Source organism: Lotus japonicus, chromosome 1 (genome assembly GCF_012489685.1).
Source record: "Lotus japonicus ecotype B-129 chromosome 1, LjGifu_v1.2".
Taxonomy (NCBI): Eukaryota; Viridiplantae; Streptophyta; class Magnoliopsida; order Fabales; family Fabaceae; genus Lotus; species Lotus japonicus.
Window position 1 is genome coordinate 133,827,327 of NC_080041.1, and position 15,818 is coordinate 133,843,144.

Sequence of the window (15,818 nt, forward strand, 5' to 3'; positions counted from 1 at the left end):
AGGTGGAAGTTTTATACTGAAAACGTTATTCAAACCCCCCTTTCTACCGTTTTCATACCTTCACCTAACACCAGGGACATGATGAAGAGAACTCTGTTTGGCAAGTCAGTTTGCCACTAAATTCTCATCACGAGCAATCCACCCAAGCTCAACCCTCTAGTTCCTCTGCATTAAGTCGTGAATCACTCGCAGAGTTGGACCATGGACGTGAGTGTCCATGCTATTTGAACCTCGAACGGTAGCCACCAGCTCCGAGTTATCTGACTCACAAATGATACTACGAAACCCTCTATCCCAGGCTAGCCTTAGAACATCTGCAACGCTTGAGCCTCTGCAGCAAAGGGACTCCCCCATTCATCACAAGACATGAAGCCACAAACCCACTCGCCGGCGTCATTTCTGAGCACACCACCACCTCCCATAGCATTAAGATTCTCGCGATAGCTGCCATCAACATTGAGCATTTTTTATTTAAGTGTTACCCGTCCTAATTTTGAAAGCCAAGCTCGTAGACCCTTTTTTTAGCATTTGAGTGTTGCCATCAAATAGACTAAAAACTTAAAAAGTGTTTTTTTAATAATATTAAGCATTTTTTATTTCTTTAAAAGGAAACGGTGCGTTTGAAATTCCTTATGGGCGGGGCGGGGGCCACTCATGAATTTGAGCTTTGTTTTCTGATCTCCTATACCCTTAACCCTTCCATCTCACTTGTTGATTCCTTACGGCCTCATCTCCTTCTTCTTCGTCTCCGGTGACGGCGACCAGAAGCATGAGGCTAACAAGTCCCGTGCCACGTGCCTCCCATCCACCTGCCATTGACCCCACTCTCTGGTTAGTTCCAGGCCGTGGCTTTGGAACCGTTTATTGGCCTAAACATATACGCCAAGCTCGTAGACCCTTGGCCTATACGTCTCAAGTTCCAGATCGCATTCTCTACCCATATAGGTGCGTCACTCGCTTCATCATTCCAATCCACAAGGACTTGCTTTCACTCATGTCAATTCTCATTCCCATGTATTTTTTTTTCAGGTGGCTTATTCTGCTGCGTCTTGTTGCTCTTGGTTATTTCCTTACATGGAGGGTTAGACACCCCAACCATGAGGCAATGTGCTTGTGGGGAATGTCCATAACTTGTGAGCTTTGGTTTGCTTTTTCATGGCTTCTTGATCAGCTCCCTAAGCTCTGCCCGGTGAACAGGCTTACTTTTGCGGTTGCTCTGAAAGAGCGGTTTCAGACCCCGAAAGGGAGGCTTGATATCCCAGGGGTTGATGTCTTTGTTTCCACACTAGACCCTGTAAAAGAGCCTCCTCTTGTTACTGCAAATACCATTCTTTCTATTCTGGCAGTTGATTATCCTGTGGAAAAGGTTGCTTGTTACTTGTCTGATGATGGTGGCTCTCTGTTGACATTTGAAGCTCTTGCTGAGACTGCTAAATTTGCAAGGGCGTGGGTTCCTTTCTGCAGAAAGCACCAAATAGAGCCCAGAATTCCTGAAGCATATTTTCGACAAAAGCATGATTTTCTCAAGGCTAAGGTGCGGTTAGACTTTATGAGGGAGAGGAAAGCCGTGCATAGGGGATATGATGAATTCAAATTGAGAATAAATTCCTTACCAGAATCCATAAGAATAAGATCAAATGCTAACAATGCTCATGAGGAGTTACAAGCCAAGAAGAAGCAGATGGAAGCTGGTTCCAGTGTCACAGAACCAATTAAGGTTCCTAAAGCAACATGGATGTCTGATGGTTCTCATTGGCCAGGAACATGGGCATCAGCTGAACCTGAACATTCAAAAGGAGACCATGCTGGTATAATTAAGGTAACATCTTCAATGCTATCAAATTCATTTGTGTTTATTATCAATTATGTAATGTTATAGAGCACTGTCTAACACTGTGCTCTAATGTTTCTTCTACAGGTAGTGTTAGCTCCACCAAATGTGGAACCAGAATTTGGTAAAGAAGCTGATGGAGAGAACTTGATTGACTCAACAGATGTTGATATTAGGTTGCCTATGCTTGTTTATGTGTCCCGTGAGAAGAGACCAGGATATGATCACAAGAAGAAAGCAGGAGCCATGAATGCTCTTGTTCGCACTAGTGCCATCATGTCCAATGGTCCATTCATTCTGAATCTAGACTTTGATCATCACATCTACAACTCCTTGGCCATTGGGCGAGGTATGTGCTTCATGCTTGCCATGGGTGGTGATAATATATGCTATGTTCAATTCCCTCAAAGGTTTGAGGGAATTGACCACATTGATCGATATGCAAATCACAACCCAGTGTTCTTTGAAGTGGGCATGAGAGCTTTTGATGGCTTACAAGGTCCAATATATGTCGGAACAGATTGCATACTCAGAAGAACAGCTCTTTATGGCTTTAGTCCTCCTAAACCTACAAAACATTTGTCAAAAAAGGAAGATGAAGTAGTTGTGCTAATTGATCCACATGATGATGATGCAGATATTAAGTACAGGTTTGGCAATTCTACTTCTCTAGCTGCATCCATTCCTGTGGCAGAATACCAGGGAAGCTATCTTAAAGACTTTGAAGTAAACGGATCGCATGTATGGCCAAGGCCAGCATGTTCTCTTGCTGTGGCTCGCAAACCTGTGGCTCGCAAACCATTAGATGATGCTACTGTTTCAGAGGCAATGGGTGTCATATCTTGTTTCTATGAGGATAAAACTGAATGGGGAAAAGGAGTGGGGTGGATATATGGTTTCGTTACAGGAGATGTGGTGACTGGTTACAAAATGCACGATAGAGGGTGGAGCTCTGTATACTGTGTGACCAATGCTTTTAGAGCAACAGCTCCAATCAACCTATCAGACGGGCTGCATCAGGTGCTTCGATGGGCAACAGGTTCTGTTGAGATTTTCTTCTCAAAGAACAATGCATTATTGGCCAGTTCTAGAATGAAGTTCTTGCAAAAGGTGGCATATTTCAATTTGGGAATGTACCCTCTCACTTCAATGTTTCTGATTATCTATTGCTTTCTTCCTGCAATATCCCTACTCTCAGGACAGTTTATAGTCCAATCCCTCAACACAGCTTTTCTAGTGTCCTTGCTGGGAATCACAATCACACAGTATTGGATTGCACTGTTTGAGATCAAGTGGTCAGGAATCACTCTACATGACTGGTGGAGAAACAAACAGTTCTGGTTAATTGGTGGAACAAGTGCCCATCATGCCGCTGTTTTACAAGGGTTGTTGAAGGTGATAGCAGGAGTAGACATCTCAAAATCAGCCACTCCAGAAATTGGAGATGATGAGTTTGCTGATCTTTATAAGTCAAAGTGGAGCTTTCTAATGATCCCTCCAATTACCATTATTTTGGTGCACATGATTGCTATTGCTATAGGCGTATACAGGACTCTGTACAGCCCATTTCCACAATGGAGTACCCTTGTTGGAGGGGTGTTTTTTAGCTTCTTGGTCTTGTGTCATCTTTACCCCTTTGCAAAGGGACTGTTGGGAAGGAAAGGGTAAATTCCAACCATTGTCTGTCCATATTTAGTCTGGATTGCTCTCCATTATTATCTATTTGCTTTGGGTTTACATGAACCCTCCTTCTGGAACAACACAAGATTACATGAATTTCCAGTTGCCTTAGTTTGAGGAAGATGAAATTCCTCTACTTCATCTTGTACTGTGCCAAATATGTGTAGAAGGTATATGTTTTATTAAATTAGGAGTATATCGTACATTGTTATTCTAATTATGGTATGCTGTTATATCTTAAAAAAAAATCATTCAGTAGTTAGTTACCGGTTGTTAATTTCTCGCATGACTGAGATAATATCACTTGCCTCTTCGACTAAGATGTGTTCGAGCAATATCATCAATATTATACCATATAATCAGTAGGATCTTACAATCTCAGTCCTACAATCTACAAATTTTCACCACCCCTCCCGATTCTGGGTAAAAGTTTTCTAAGAAAAGGTTTTCCAAGTTCTAAACTGAACATATGACATGGGCCTCACTTGACTATTCACTTAAAGACAATAGCCCTCAATTTTTTTTTTAGGGTTAAATGTGTTCACCGTCCCTGAACTTTGAGCGAGATCTGGTTTCCGTCCCTCGCCGGAAAATCTTCCTAACCCCATCCTCAGACTCAAGTGTTTGTACGGAAACCGTCCTTGCCGCCGGTATAGCTCCGGCAGCCGTGCACGTGGCCGTGCCACGTCATTTAATGAAATGACATGGCATTTAAATAAAAAAAAAAATTCTTTTAAAAATTATAATTAAGCCCTCTGATTTAACCCTAACTAAACTAAATAATCCTAAAACTAATTAACCCTAAAACCTAATTAAAACTTGACATTTACCCCTTACTATTCACCCATCTCTCGACCCACCCTTCAATCTCTCTCAGTTGAAACCTAGCTTTCTATCCCAGGCGAAGAGCGAAGAACTTTGACGGCGGCGACGACGAACTTTGACAGCGGCGACGGCGAGGAAGGCGACTGGAATTGACGGAGACGAAGGTTAGTGTGTCCTCTGCTCTGCCTATCTCTTTTGTAGCTCAACATGGTTTCTATTTCTACCTTGGTTTCTATTTCTGCCTATCTCTCTGTTCTTACGATTTTGGTAGGGTGTATGGCTTTGGTTGTGTCGGGTCATGCATTCTTGCATTGGGTTGTTGGTCATGTTAGCATTATGTTCCTTTGTCCTTTCTATTTCTATCATGATGTTGCATGTAATTAATCTGCATTTCTATCAGGATGGCTTTCAAAGCCACTATTCATCACTCTGGACAATTTGTTGAGGAGCCAAGGTTGCACTACGTAGATGTCAAAGAAAACACTGTGGATGCTGATAGTGATAGGTGGAGTTATTTTGAGAGTCTTGATGTAGTTGCTGAGCTGGGGTATACAAAAGGAAAGTTCCAGGTGTTTTGGATGAAAGACGAGGATTTTGCAATTCACAATTTCAGGCCTTTGTCCACTGATAAAGAGGCAATAGAGTTGGGTAAATATGCTGTAAAGAGGGGGGAAGTACATCTCTTTGTTAAGCATGCTCCTGATGAACTGCCAACTACTCCAATTGATCTCCTCAGGGTACTTGATGGTTCAAAGAAGAAAGCCAAGAAAGTTCAATCAGGTGATCCAAAGAATAAGGACAAGCAGTTGGATGGTTCAAAGAAGAGAGGGAAGCAAGTGGCTGTGGAGGCTACAAAGAAGAAAGGAGAAGCAAAAGAACCAAAGAACAAGGGGAAGCAAGTGGCTGTGGAGCCTCCAAAGAAGAAAAACCAGCCATTTAAACCTCCATCCAAGAAGCAAGTGGATGCACCACTGAAGTTACCTGGTCTTGATAATTTTTGTGTTGAAAAATTTTCTCCAACAAAGAGGCCTGCCAAATTCAATTTGCCAGTGAGGAAGTCTGATAGGATAAGAAGCAATGTTGTCAAGTCAAAGTCCAATAAGAGGTTACCTGTATTGTTGCTTCTAGATAGTGATGATGAAAGGGAGACCGTTGTTGATAATGGTAATGTAGATGCTGCTGCAAATGTAGATGCTAGTGGTGACAATGATGCCATTGCAAATGGAGATGTAAATGAAGTTGCTGCCAATGATCCCATTGCTGATGGAGTTGCTGCCAATGATCCAACTGTTGGCAATGTGCATGTGGTTGTTACTGGAAAGAAGAATGGAAAACATCCTACATTTGATGATGTATATGAAGATGATGATTCTTTCAATCCATCAAGTGACACTGAGGATTCCACAGCTTCTGTACATTTCAGTGATAGTGAAGAGGAAAGAGCTGCAAAGGTTAATGATGACGGATTTGAAGGCATACCAGTTGGTGTTGCTGAAGCTTTGTTAAATGAGCAGATAAGGCAAATGGAAGAAGGTACCTATGAAGTACATGGTGGTGGGGCAGAAAATGTGCTTCCTCAATATGATGACGCTTTTGATGGTGACCATGAAATGGAGGCTACTTGGGAAGATGAAGAGTTACATAGTATGTCTGAAGGTGATGATGATGATGTTATTGTGAGGAACAGGAGTATGAGGTTTCATGATGAGGATATGAGGGCAGAATTTAACTTTAGAGTAGGTATGGAATTTATTTCATTGGAAGAGTTTAAGGTTGCTGCTAAGGACCATGCTGTCCTCACGGGAAGGGAGATTTATTTCCCCAAAAATGACACAACCAGGGTTAGGGCTGCTTGCAAGAAGGATTGTAAATGGGTTATGTTGTGTAGCAAAGTGGGTGGGAGACAAACTTTTGCAATTAAGACATTGAGTGGCCCTCATACTTGTGCCAGAGTATTCAACAATAAGAATGCTACTTCCAAATTTGTTGCTAAGAAATTGGTGGAGAAACTGAGGGGTTCAAGGACAATGAGGCTCAATGATGTTGTTGATGAGATGAGGTTGGGTTTTTCCACTGGCATCACAAGGTATAGAGCTTGGAAGGGAAGACAGCTTGCTTTGCAGATAGTTGAGGGAGATGCAAGCAAACAATACACATTGCTATATAAATTCAGTGCTGAACTGAGGAGGGTTTGTGCAGGAAATACATGCAAAATGCAGTTGGAGAATCCTGCTGGAAGCATACAACCTAGGTTTGGCAGATTCTATATGTGTCTAGAAGGTTGTAAGAGGGGATTTCTTCAGGGTTGTAGACCCTTTATTGGATTAGATGGTTGTCATCTAAAGACAATGTATGGAGGTATTCTCTTATGTGCTGTAGCAAGGGATCCTAATGACCAAAACTTTCCCTTGGCTTTTGCTGTAGTGGAGTCAGAGTGCAAGGAAAGCTGGCAGTGGTTCCTTGATCTGCTACTGCTTGATATTGGTCCAGATAGAAGGTGGATCTTCATATCTGACCAACAGAAGGTAAAGTAATTTATCTTTCTTTGTTATCATGTTCATCCTGTTGGAACATGTTGCCTTGCATTTTGTCAAAACAACTGATTGTCGAAGCAGATGCCGTGGCATCTGACCTCGTGAAGCTAGGACATCAGTCCTCAGCTTGTGTTTCTGTTATGGGCCTTCTGAAGATTTGCTGAAGATATGTTTTTGAGTTACTTGAGGAGCAAGTAACTATTCCAAAAGGGTTTTAGTTGTTGGGTTGTTATTTGTTGAAACAATCTTTGTTAAAAGATTGATTTCTATCTTTACTTGTGCAATAAGAAACCGAATCTATCAAGATTGCGTTTTCAAATTGCTGTTATTGGAATCTGTTTCTTCAGCCCGTGCTAACCCTAAAGCCCATGCTACCGCTGCTGAAGTCTATAAAAGGATGAAGACCTAAAACGTGAAGATCACCGAAGCTGAAAGAGAGATTAAGAGTTTTAGGATTTGTTATTGTGCTTCGTCCTGTGTTAGTTGTGAATCTGTCTTTGCTCACTGATTCTATAAAGCAAAGAGAGGTTCTGTGTTGTTTGATTGCGTTCAAACTTTACTTGTTCATTGTGTTCACCAATCACTGTGGCAGTGATTGAGAGAAAGTGAGAGGGGCTCTCATACTTAGGTTGGGATTCTAAGTAGAAATACACTGGGTAGATTAGGAAGTGAACTATGAACTGAGTCGTTCATGAGTGTCTGTAATTCCTGAATCTTGAGATAGTGGATTTCCTTTCTTTGGGTGCAAACCCTCCAGACGTAGGTGAAAGTTTTCACTGAACTGGGTGAACAACTTCTGAGTGTTATTGTTTTGTTGTTAAGTTCTGTTTTATTGTTAAGCGATTGTCGAACCTCTTGTCTTAGCATCGTGCAGGACAATCGTATCAGAGGGAACCTGAATTACAATTGGCATCAGAGCAGGCACCCTGTTCTGGTTGGGTGAGCTCCAGGGAGTTTTATTCAAGTTCTCATGGATAACAAGGAGGGAGGATCAGTCAACAGGCCACCCATTCTGGATGGTACTAACTATGACTACTGGAAGGTTCGCATGACAGCCTTTCTCAAATCGATTGACAACAAGACTTGGAAAGCTATTGTCAAGGGTTGGAAGCACCCCACTAAGGCTGAGGTTGAAGGCACCTCTACTACTGTTGTGGAAAAACCTGAAGAAGAATGGACCAGTGTTGAAGATGAAGCTGCACTTGGAAATTCAAAGGCTCTAAATGCTATTTTTAATGGAGTTAACAAGAATATGTTTAGGCTGATCAATACATGTACTGTGGCAAAGGATGCTTGGGAAATTCTGAAAACTGCACATGAAGGAACTACTCGAGTAAGGATGTCAAGACTTCAGATGCTTACTACTCAATTTGAAAATCTGATGATGACTGAAGAAGAGACTATTTCAGAGTTCCACATGCGTGTCCGTGACTTGTCTAATGCTTCATTTGCTTTGGGAGAACCTATGTCAGATGAGAAGCTTGTAAGGAAAATTCTGAGATCTCTTCCTCAGAAGTTTGCTATGAAAGTCACTGCAATTGAGGAGGCTCAAGACATTGAGAACATGAAGGTTGATGAACTTATTGGCTCCTTGCAGACATTTGAGTTGAAACTGAGTGGAAAATCTGAGAAGAAGAATAAGAGTATTGCTTTTGTGTCTAACACTGATGAAGGTGATGATGAAGACTGTGAGGGTGAAAATTTTTCTGAGGCTCTGGCCATGCTAGCAAAAAAATTCAACAGGGCTTTGAGGAAGATTGACAAAAGAACCAGACCTAATGCCCAGGACATGAAGTTCGATAACAAACCCAAGTTTTCAAACTCTCAGAGGAAGACCAAGGAAGAAGAAAGACCTGTTCAGAACAAAGGAGTTCAATGTCATGAATGTGAAGGATATGGTCACATCAGGTCTGAATGTGCCACTTATCTGAAGAAGCAAAAGAAAGGTATGATGGTAACTTGGTCAGATGAAGACACTGAAGATGAGGAGGAGATATCTGCAAACAAAGTCAATGCTTTCTCTGGAACTATCTGTGAGTCTGAGACAAGTGATGAAGACATCTCTGATGAGGAATTGGCTGAAACTTACAAGCTGCTACACAACAAGTGGGAAGAAGCATGTAAACTTGTGAGAGAAAAGCAAAGTGAGATAGAGCAACTTGTGTCTCAGAATGAAAGGTTGAAAGAGCTCAGCACAAAACTGAAGGAGGATCTGGAGGAATGGCAAAGTAAGTTTAATAATGCTGATGTTATGGAAAAAGCTAACCTAATATTGATTAATGCAGGACTTCAAGAGGAAGTAACAATTCTGACAAGAAAACTTGAAGCCACTCATAAGTCTGTTAGAATGCTAAACAGTGGTTCTGACATGCTTGATGAGATTCTGAAAGAAACTAGCAAGCAAGGAGGGAGTCTGAAGGGAATTGGTTTTGACTACAGAACAACGAACAAAGAAGGTCAAAAAGGATCAAAGAAGTTTGTGTCTGCTGCAAAACAAACTGAATTCAAGAAGCCCAGAAATTATCAGTTGTCAGATCCATTGCCTCGACATGTACCTCAACATGGGAAATCCCAGCTCAAGCTTGAGAAAATTGTACTTTGGAAGTGTCACTACTGTGGTAAGAATGGTCACATAAAGCCTTACTGTTACAGGTTATATGGCTATCCTCAGATGCACGATAAAAGGCCTGTTAAGATGAAGAAGGAATGGAAGCCCAAGGGTGAAGTCAGATGTCAGGTAGCCTACACGTCCTTCAGAGCATCATCAGAAGAAGATTGGTATTTTGATAGTGGCTGCTCAAAGCACATGACAGGAAACAAGAGCTTCTTGCAAGATATCAGAAGTCACTCCACTAACTATGTTACTTTTGGAGATGGAGCTAAAGGAAAGATCAAGGGGGTAGGAAAGCTTGTTAGCACAGAATCTCCTAACTTGAACAATGTGTTGCTTGTAAATGGCTTAACTGCCAACCTAATCAGCATAAGTCAACTGTGCGATCAAGGGTATGATGTGAAGTTCAATAAGATAGAATGTGTTGTGACCACTGATGATGAAAAAGTTGTGATGAGAGGAGTCAGATCAAAAGACAACTGTTACATGTGGACATCAGAAGAAAAAGCTCATGTTTCCAGATGTATGTTAACTAAAGAAGGTGAGGTGAATGTATGGCATCAAAGACTAGGGCATCTCAACTACAGGAGCATGCAAAAAGTTATAGCTGATGAACCAATAAGGGGATTGCCCAATCTGAGCTTGGGAGAAGGGAAGCTATGTGGAGAATGTCAGATTGGTAAGCAAACCAAGGTGTCTCACAAGATGATCCAGCATCAGACCACAACGAAGGTTCTGGAATTGCTTCACATGGATCTCATGGGTCCCATGCAAGTTGAAAGCTTGGGAGGAAAGAGGTATGTGTTTGTCTGTGTAGATGACTTTTCAAGGTATACATGGGTTGAATTTATGAGAGAAAAATCAGAGACATTTGAAATATTCAAGAACCTATGTTTGAGACTTCAGAATGAGAAGGACTGTGTGATTGTAAGAATCAGAAGTGATCATGGAAGGGAGTTTGAGAATTCAAAATTCTTGGAGTTCTGTGGAACAGAAGGTATTAGCCATGAATTTTCTGCCCCCATCACTCCACAGCAGAATGGAATTGTTGAACGGAAAAATAGAACTCTCCAGGAATCAGCCAGAGTAATGTTACATGCTAAGAAGATTCCACACCAGTTCTGGGCTGAAGCTATGAGTACTGCTTGTTACATACATAATGGAGTCACCATCAGGGCAGGGACATCCTCTACACAATATGAGCTATGGAAAGGTAGAAAGCCATCTGTAAAATACTTTCACATCTTTGGAAGTAAATGTTATATTCTTGCAGATCGTGATCCTAAGAGGAAGCTTGATCCTAGAAGTGATGAAGGAATTTTCATGGGGTATTCTATGAACAGCAAAGCTTATAGAGTTTTTAACTCTCGCACGAGGACCATGATGGAATCTGTGAATGTGACTGTGGATGATGAACCAAGCAAGAAGGAAGAAGCAGTTCTGAATGAAGATGATGATGGTACTGATGTTCCAGCCAATGCTCCAGCAACCGCCCTAGACAATGAGTCAGAAACAAGTGCTGATGAAAAGGAAGACAAAGATATCACATCAAACAAAGCTCCATCAATCAGGGTTCAGAAGAATCATCCTCAAGAAAACATTATTGGTAATCTTCAAGAAGGGGTGACTACCAGATCCAGAAGTATTATTGCTCACAGTTGTTTCATCTCTAAAATAGAACCCAAGAATGTTAATGAAGCTCTCACTGATGAATACTGGATAAATGCTATGCAAGAAGAGCTAGAGCAGTTCAGAAGAAATGAAGTGTGGGAGTTAGTGCCCAGACCTGAAGAAGTAAACATCATTGGCACCAAGTGGATCTTCAAGAACAAATCAGATGAAGCTGGAACAGTCACAAGGAATAAAGCAAGGCTTGTTGCTTGTCTCTTGAAGTTCAGACTTTATCAGATGGATGTGAAGAGTGCTTTTCTGAATGGCTATTTGAATGAAGAAGTTTATGTTGAACAGCCTAAAGGATTTACAGATCCACATCATCCAGATCATGTGTACAAGTTGAGGAAGGCCTTGTATGGTTTGAAGCAAGCACCTAGGGCTTGGTATGAAAGATTAACTGAGTTTCTCGTAAGCAATGGTTACTGCAAGGGAGGAATTGATAAAACTCTGTTTGTAAAGAATGACAAAGGAAAGCTCATGATAGCACAGATTTATGTGGATGACATTGTTTTTGGAGGAATGTCTAACTCAATGGTGGCACATTTCGTTCAACAAATGAAATCTGAATTTGAGATGAGCTTAGTTGGTGAACTGAATTATTTTCTAGGACTACAAGTCAAGCAAATGGAGGATTCCATGTTCATATCTCAGAGTAAGTATGCTAAAGGCCTAGTCAAGAAATTTGGTCTTGAAAAGGCTGGTCACAAGAGAACCCCTGCTGCTACACACATCAAGATGTCCAAAGATGAGCAAGGAGAAGATGTTGATCAAAGTCTCTATAGAAGCATGATTGGAAGCTTGTTGTATCTCACTGCCAGCAGACCAGATATCACCTTTGCAGTAGGTGTATGTGCAAGATATCAAGCAGCTCCTAAGGCTAGTCATCTGCTACAAGTCAAGAGAATTATCAAGTACATCAATGGCACGAGTGAATATGGTATTCTCTATACTCATGATACAAATTCTTCGTTAGTTGGGTTCTGTGATGCCGATTGGGCAGGCAGTGCAGATGATAGAAAAAGCACATCTGGTGGATGTTTCTTTCTAGGGAATAATCTGATTTCATGGTTTAGCAAGAAGCAGAATTGTGTCTCATTGTCTACAGCTGAAGCAGAATATATTGCAGCCGGAAGTAGTTGTACTCAACTCATGTGGATGAAGCAAATGTTGAAAGAGTATGATGTTGAGCAGGATGTCATGACATTGTACTGCGACAATCTCAGTGCAATCAATATTTCCAAGAATCCCATACAGCATAGCAGGACCAAGCATATTGACATTAGACATCATTTCATTAGAGACTTGGTGGAGGATAAAATTGTCAACTTGGAACATGTTACAACTGACAAGCAATTGGCTGATATTTTCACAAAACCCCTTGATGCACTTACATTTGAAAAATTAAGAGGAAATCTAGGGATTTGCCTTTTTGATGCATAGCAATTAGCGTGTCCATATGTGTCAACGGCTAGTTTATTTTTGTTCATCATTAACTGCCGTTGTGACATCAGCAGAGAGAAGGTTACTTCATGGTTCGCTTATCCTATAACTACCTTCAACGGTCAAATTGTGTTCTCTCAACCGCTTGTGCATCTATCTTTTTCAAGACTTATCATCGTTCATCTGAAAGTTGTGCTCATTGTTCTGTACTCTGTTTGTATTTACTCTCGATTCATCATGTCTCAAAGCTCAGGAAGGAAGGAATCTGTCAAGGCTAAGATTGAGAGAACTGCAAAAGGAGTCAAGTGTATGGGTTTGAAGAGTGATACTTCTCAACCATCTTCTGTGTCCAAGAAAGTCTTCAAGAAGATGCGATCAAAAAACCCAACGTGTAAGGTCTACGAATCACAGGTCAAGAACAGCATAGCCCCAATTGTTCCTAACGAAGAGGAGATCAATGATGAAGATACTACTGTGCCTGATGTTGTACCTAATGTTGAGACATCCAGGTCTAAGGAAAGTTCTGCTCAAGAAAATTCTGGAAAGGATTCCACTTCTCATGAAGATTCAGGCAATGCTGCCCAGCCAGACATCTCTGTGTCATCCTCTTCAAAGGATGCTGATCCAAAGAATGGTAACTCTGAGGGTACCAATTCTGAAGAGCCAAACCAGGCTCCAGCCTCTGTTCAGAACATCTCTGATGATGCTTCTGATGATGTTCCTCTGACTGAGTCCTTTGCTGATAGTGTTGCTGCGAGGATGAAGAAGAAAAGAAGGGTTTCTTCTCCTGAAGTCACTCCTACTCCATCAAAGAAATCCAAGTCTTCACCTATAACCTACAAGTCCCGACAGGCTAGTGTGAAGAGTAAGGGAAAGCAAAAGGAAGACAAGACTCCCACTGAGAAGAAGAAGAGGAAGACTCCAGTTGACGTTGAAGACTCTGAATCAGATGTTGAAGTCGGTGTTCAGAACATTCGATCTTCTGAGAAAAAGAAGTTTTCTGGTAAGCGTATTCCTCAGAATGTTCCTGTCGTTCCTATTGATAGAGTGTCTTTTCACTTAGAAGAGAATGTTCAGAAGTGGAAGTTTGTTTGCAAGAGGAGAATGGCCAAGGAAAGGGAAGTTGGCTCTGATGTTCTTGAATGTAGAGATGTTATTGCACTTATTGAGAAAGCAGGTCTGATGAAGACTATTCAGAATGTTGGTAGGTGCTATGAGAGGCTTGTGAGAGAGTTCTTGGTAAATCTCTCTGTTGATGTGGAACGTCCTGATAGTGCAGAATTCAGGACAGTCTATGTGAGAGCTGAATGTGTTGTGTTCTCACCTGCTGTGATCAATCAAGCACTTGGCAGAAGTGCTATTGCCTTTGTTGATGAAGAAGTGTCCATGGATGTTGTGGCCAAGGAACTTAGCGCTGGTTATGTGAAGAAGTGGCCTAGCAAGAAGCTGCTCTCTACTGGAAATCTGAGTGTGAAGTATGCTATTCTTAACAGGATTGGTGCTGTGAATTGGGTTCCTACTCAGCATACTTCTGGAGTTTCTGCAACGCTTGCCAAATTAATCTATCGGATAGGCAAGTCTATTGATTTTGATTTTGGAACTTTTGTGTTTGAGCAGACATTGAAGCATGCTGATACTTGTGCTGTGAAGCTGCCTGTTTCGTTTCCATCACTTCTTACTGAGATCATTCTGAAGCAACATCCTCAGATTCTCAGAGCTGATGATGTGGCTATGTCTTGTGGTGTTCCAATCACTTTGGATCAACGTTTGTTTATGGACCCACATGTTCTCGACATTGCCTTACCAACTAGCAAAACATCTGCGCCTACTGTGACTGCATCTGACACTAAGGCCATAATTGCTGAATTACTGGAAGTCTCCAAGGCTTTACAAGAAACAATCCGGGTGAGTACTGCCAGGAAGCTCAAAGTTGATGCGTTGCTACTCAAGTTACAAGAAGAAGAACGTCAAGATGTTGAACAAAGCGACGAGGAGGAAGGATCTGAAGCAAGTACAGAGAGAAGTGCCGAAGGTTCCAAGGAAAAGTCCGGTTCTGAAGCATAGTTTGCTTTGATTTTGATCTTGTCTTTTGTTTTGGATGCACCCTTTGCAAATTTGTGCTAAAAAGGGGGAGTAGTTTTAAGTTTCAGATCAGAAGAAATTTGTTTTTGAGCAGTTTTGTGATTCAGAAGTTGTTTATGTTCAGAAGTTTGAGGTTCAGAAGTTGGTTCTGTTCAGATGTTTCAGTTCAGAAGATGTTTTAGTTCAGAAGATGTTTTAGATCAGAAGTTTGTTTTTGTTCAGAAGTTCAGATGTTCGCAGATCAGAAGATGTTTTAGTTCAGAAGATGTTTTAGTTCAGAAGATGTTTTAGATCAGAAGATGTTTTAGATCAGAAGTTTGTTTTTGTTCAGAAGTTTGTTTTGTTCAGATGTTCGCAGATCAGAAGTTGTTCAGATGTTCGCAGATCAGAAGTTTGTTTTGGTTCAGATGTTCATGTTCTCAGAAGTTGTGAGAAGTTGCTTCTGTTTCTACTGTGCTATGTGTGTTCTGATAGTGTTAGCTCTGGTCTGAAGACAAGTTCAAGACGATGGCTATGTTTGTTTCTGAAATGTTGCCTCTGATGAGCAGTACTTCTGATGGTAGTATTTCTGATACGATGATGTTCAAACTGATCCATTTTGATGTTATCATGTGCTAAGGCTGATTGTACCTCTGGTTGTGTGTTTGTGCTGCTAAAGTGTTTTGTTCCGACTATGCCTTCTGAAGTATGATAGTGGGTTGTGTAGATGCGTTTGTTTGAGGGGGAGTTCTGACTAAGGGGGAGAGTTTTTTCTCTAGTTTTTATCCTCTCTGATTGTGAGTTGTTTTAGACAAAATTTGACAAAGGGGGAGATTGTTGGAACATGTTGCCTTGCATTTTGTCAAAACAACTGATTGTCGAAGCAGATGCCGTGGCATCTGACCTCGTGAAGCTAGGACATCAGTCCTCAGCTTGTGTTTCTGTTATGGGCCTTCTGAAGATTTGCTGAAGATATGTTTTTGAGTTACTTGAGGAGCAAGTAACTATTCCAAAAGGGTTTTAGTTGTTGGGTTGTTATTTGTTGAAACAATCTTTGTTAAAAGATTGATTTCTATCTTTACTTGTGCAATAAGAAACCGAATCTATCAAGATTGCGTTTTCAAATTGCTGTTATTGGAATCTGTTTCTTCAGCCCGTGCTA

At 41.2% G+C, this 15,818-nt stretch overlaps 3 protein-coding genes across 3 annotated transcripts; 2 read left to right on the plus strand and 1 right to left on the minus strand.

Annotated features, from left to right (window-relative positions):
• Window positions 1-769: 769 nt before the first annotated feature.
• On the plus strand, window positions 770-3,623 carry LOC130726612 (cellulose synthase-like protein D5). Its single transcript, XM_057577920.1, is given in 4 exon segments — window positions 770-945; window positions 1,030-1,819; window positions 1,919-3,511; window positions 3,513-3,623. Coding segments are annotated over 4 exon segments (2,670 nt in total).
• A 1,147-nt stretch (window positions 3,624-4,770) lies between these two features.
• On the minus strand, window positions 4,771-5,916 carry LOC130731106 (uncharacterized). The gene is made up of 2 exons (XM_057583293.1): window positions 5,447-5,916; window positions 4,771-5,365 (listed from the first exon to the last, which is right to left on the minus strand). The coding sequence occupies exons 1-2, from the start codon at window positions 5,811-5,813 to the stop codon at window positions 5,109-5,111; spliced, it is 624 nt and encodes a 207-aa protein (XP_057439276.1). The 5' UTR covers window positions 5,814-5,916; the 3' UTR covers window positions 4,771-5,108.
• On the plus strand, window positions 5,860-6,870 carry LOC130726623 (uncharacterized). The gene has a single exon (XM_057577928.1). It carries the CDS (start codon window positions 5,860-5,862, stop codon window positions 6,868-6,870), a length of 1,011 nt encoding a protein of 336 aa, XP_057433911.1.
• Window positions 6,871-15,818: the final 8,948 nt, after the last annotated feature.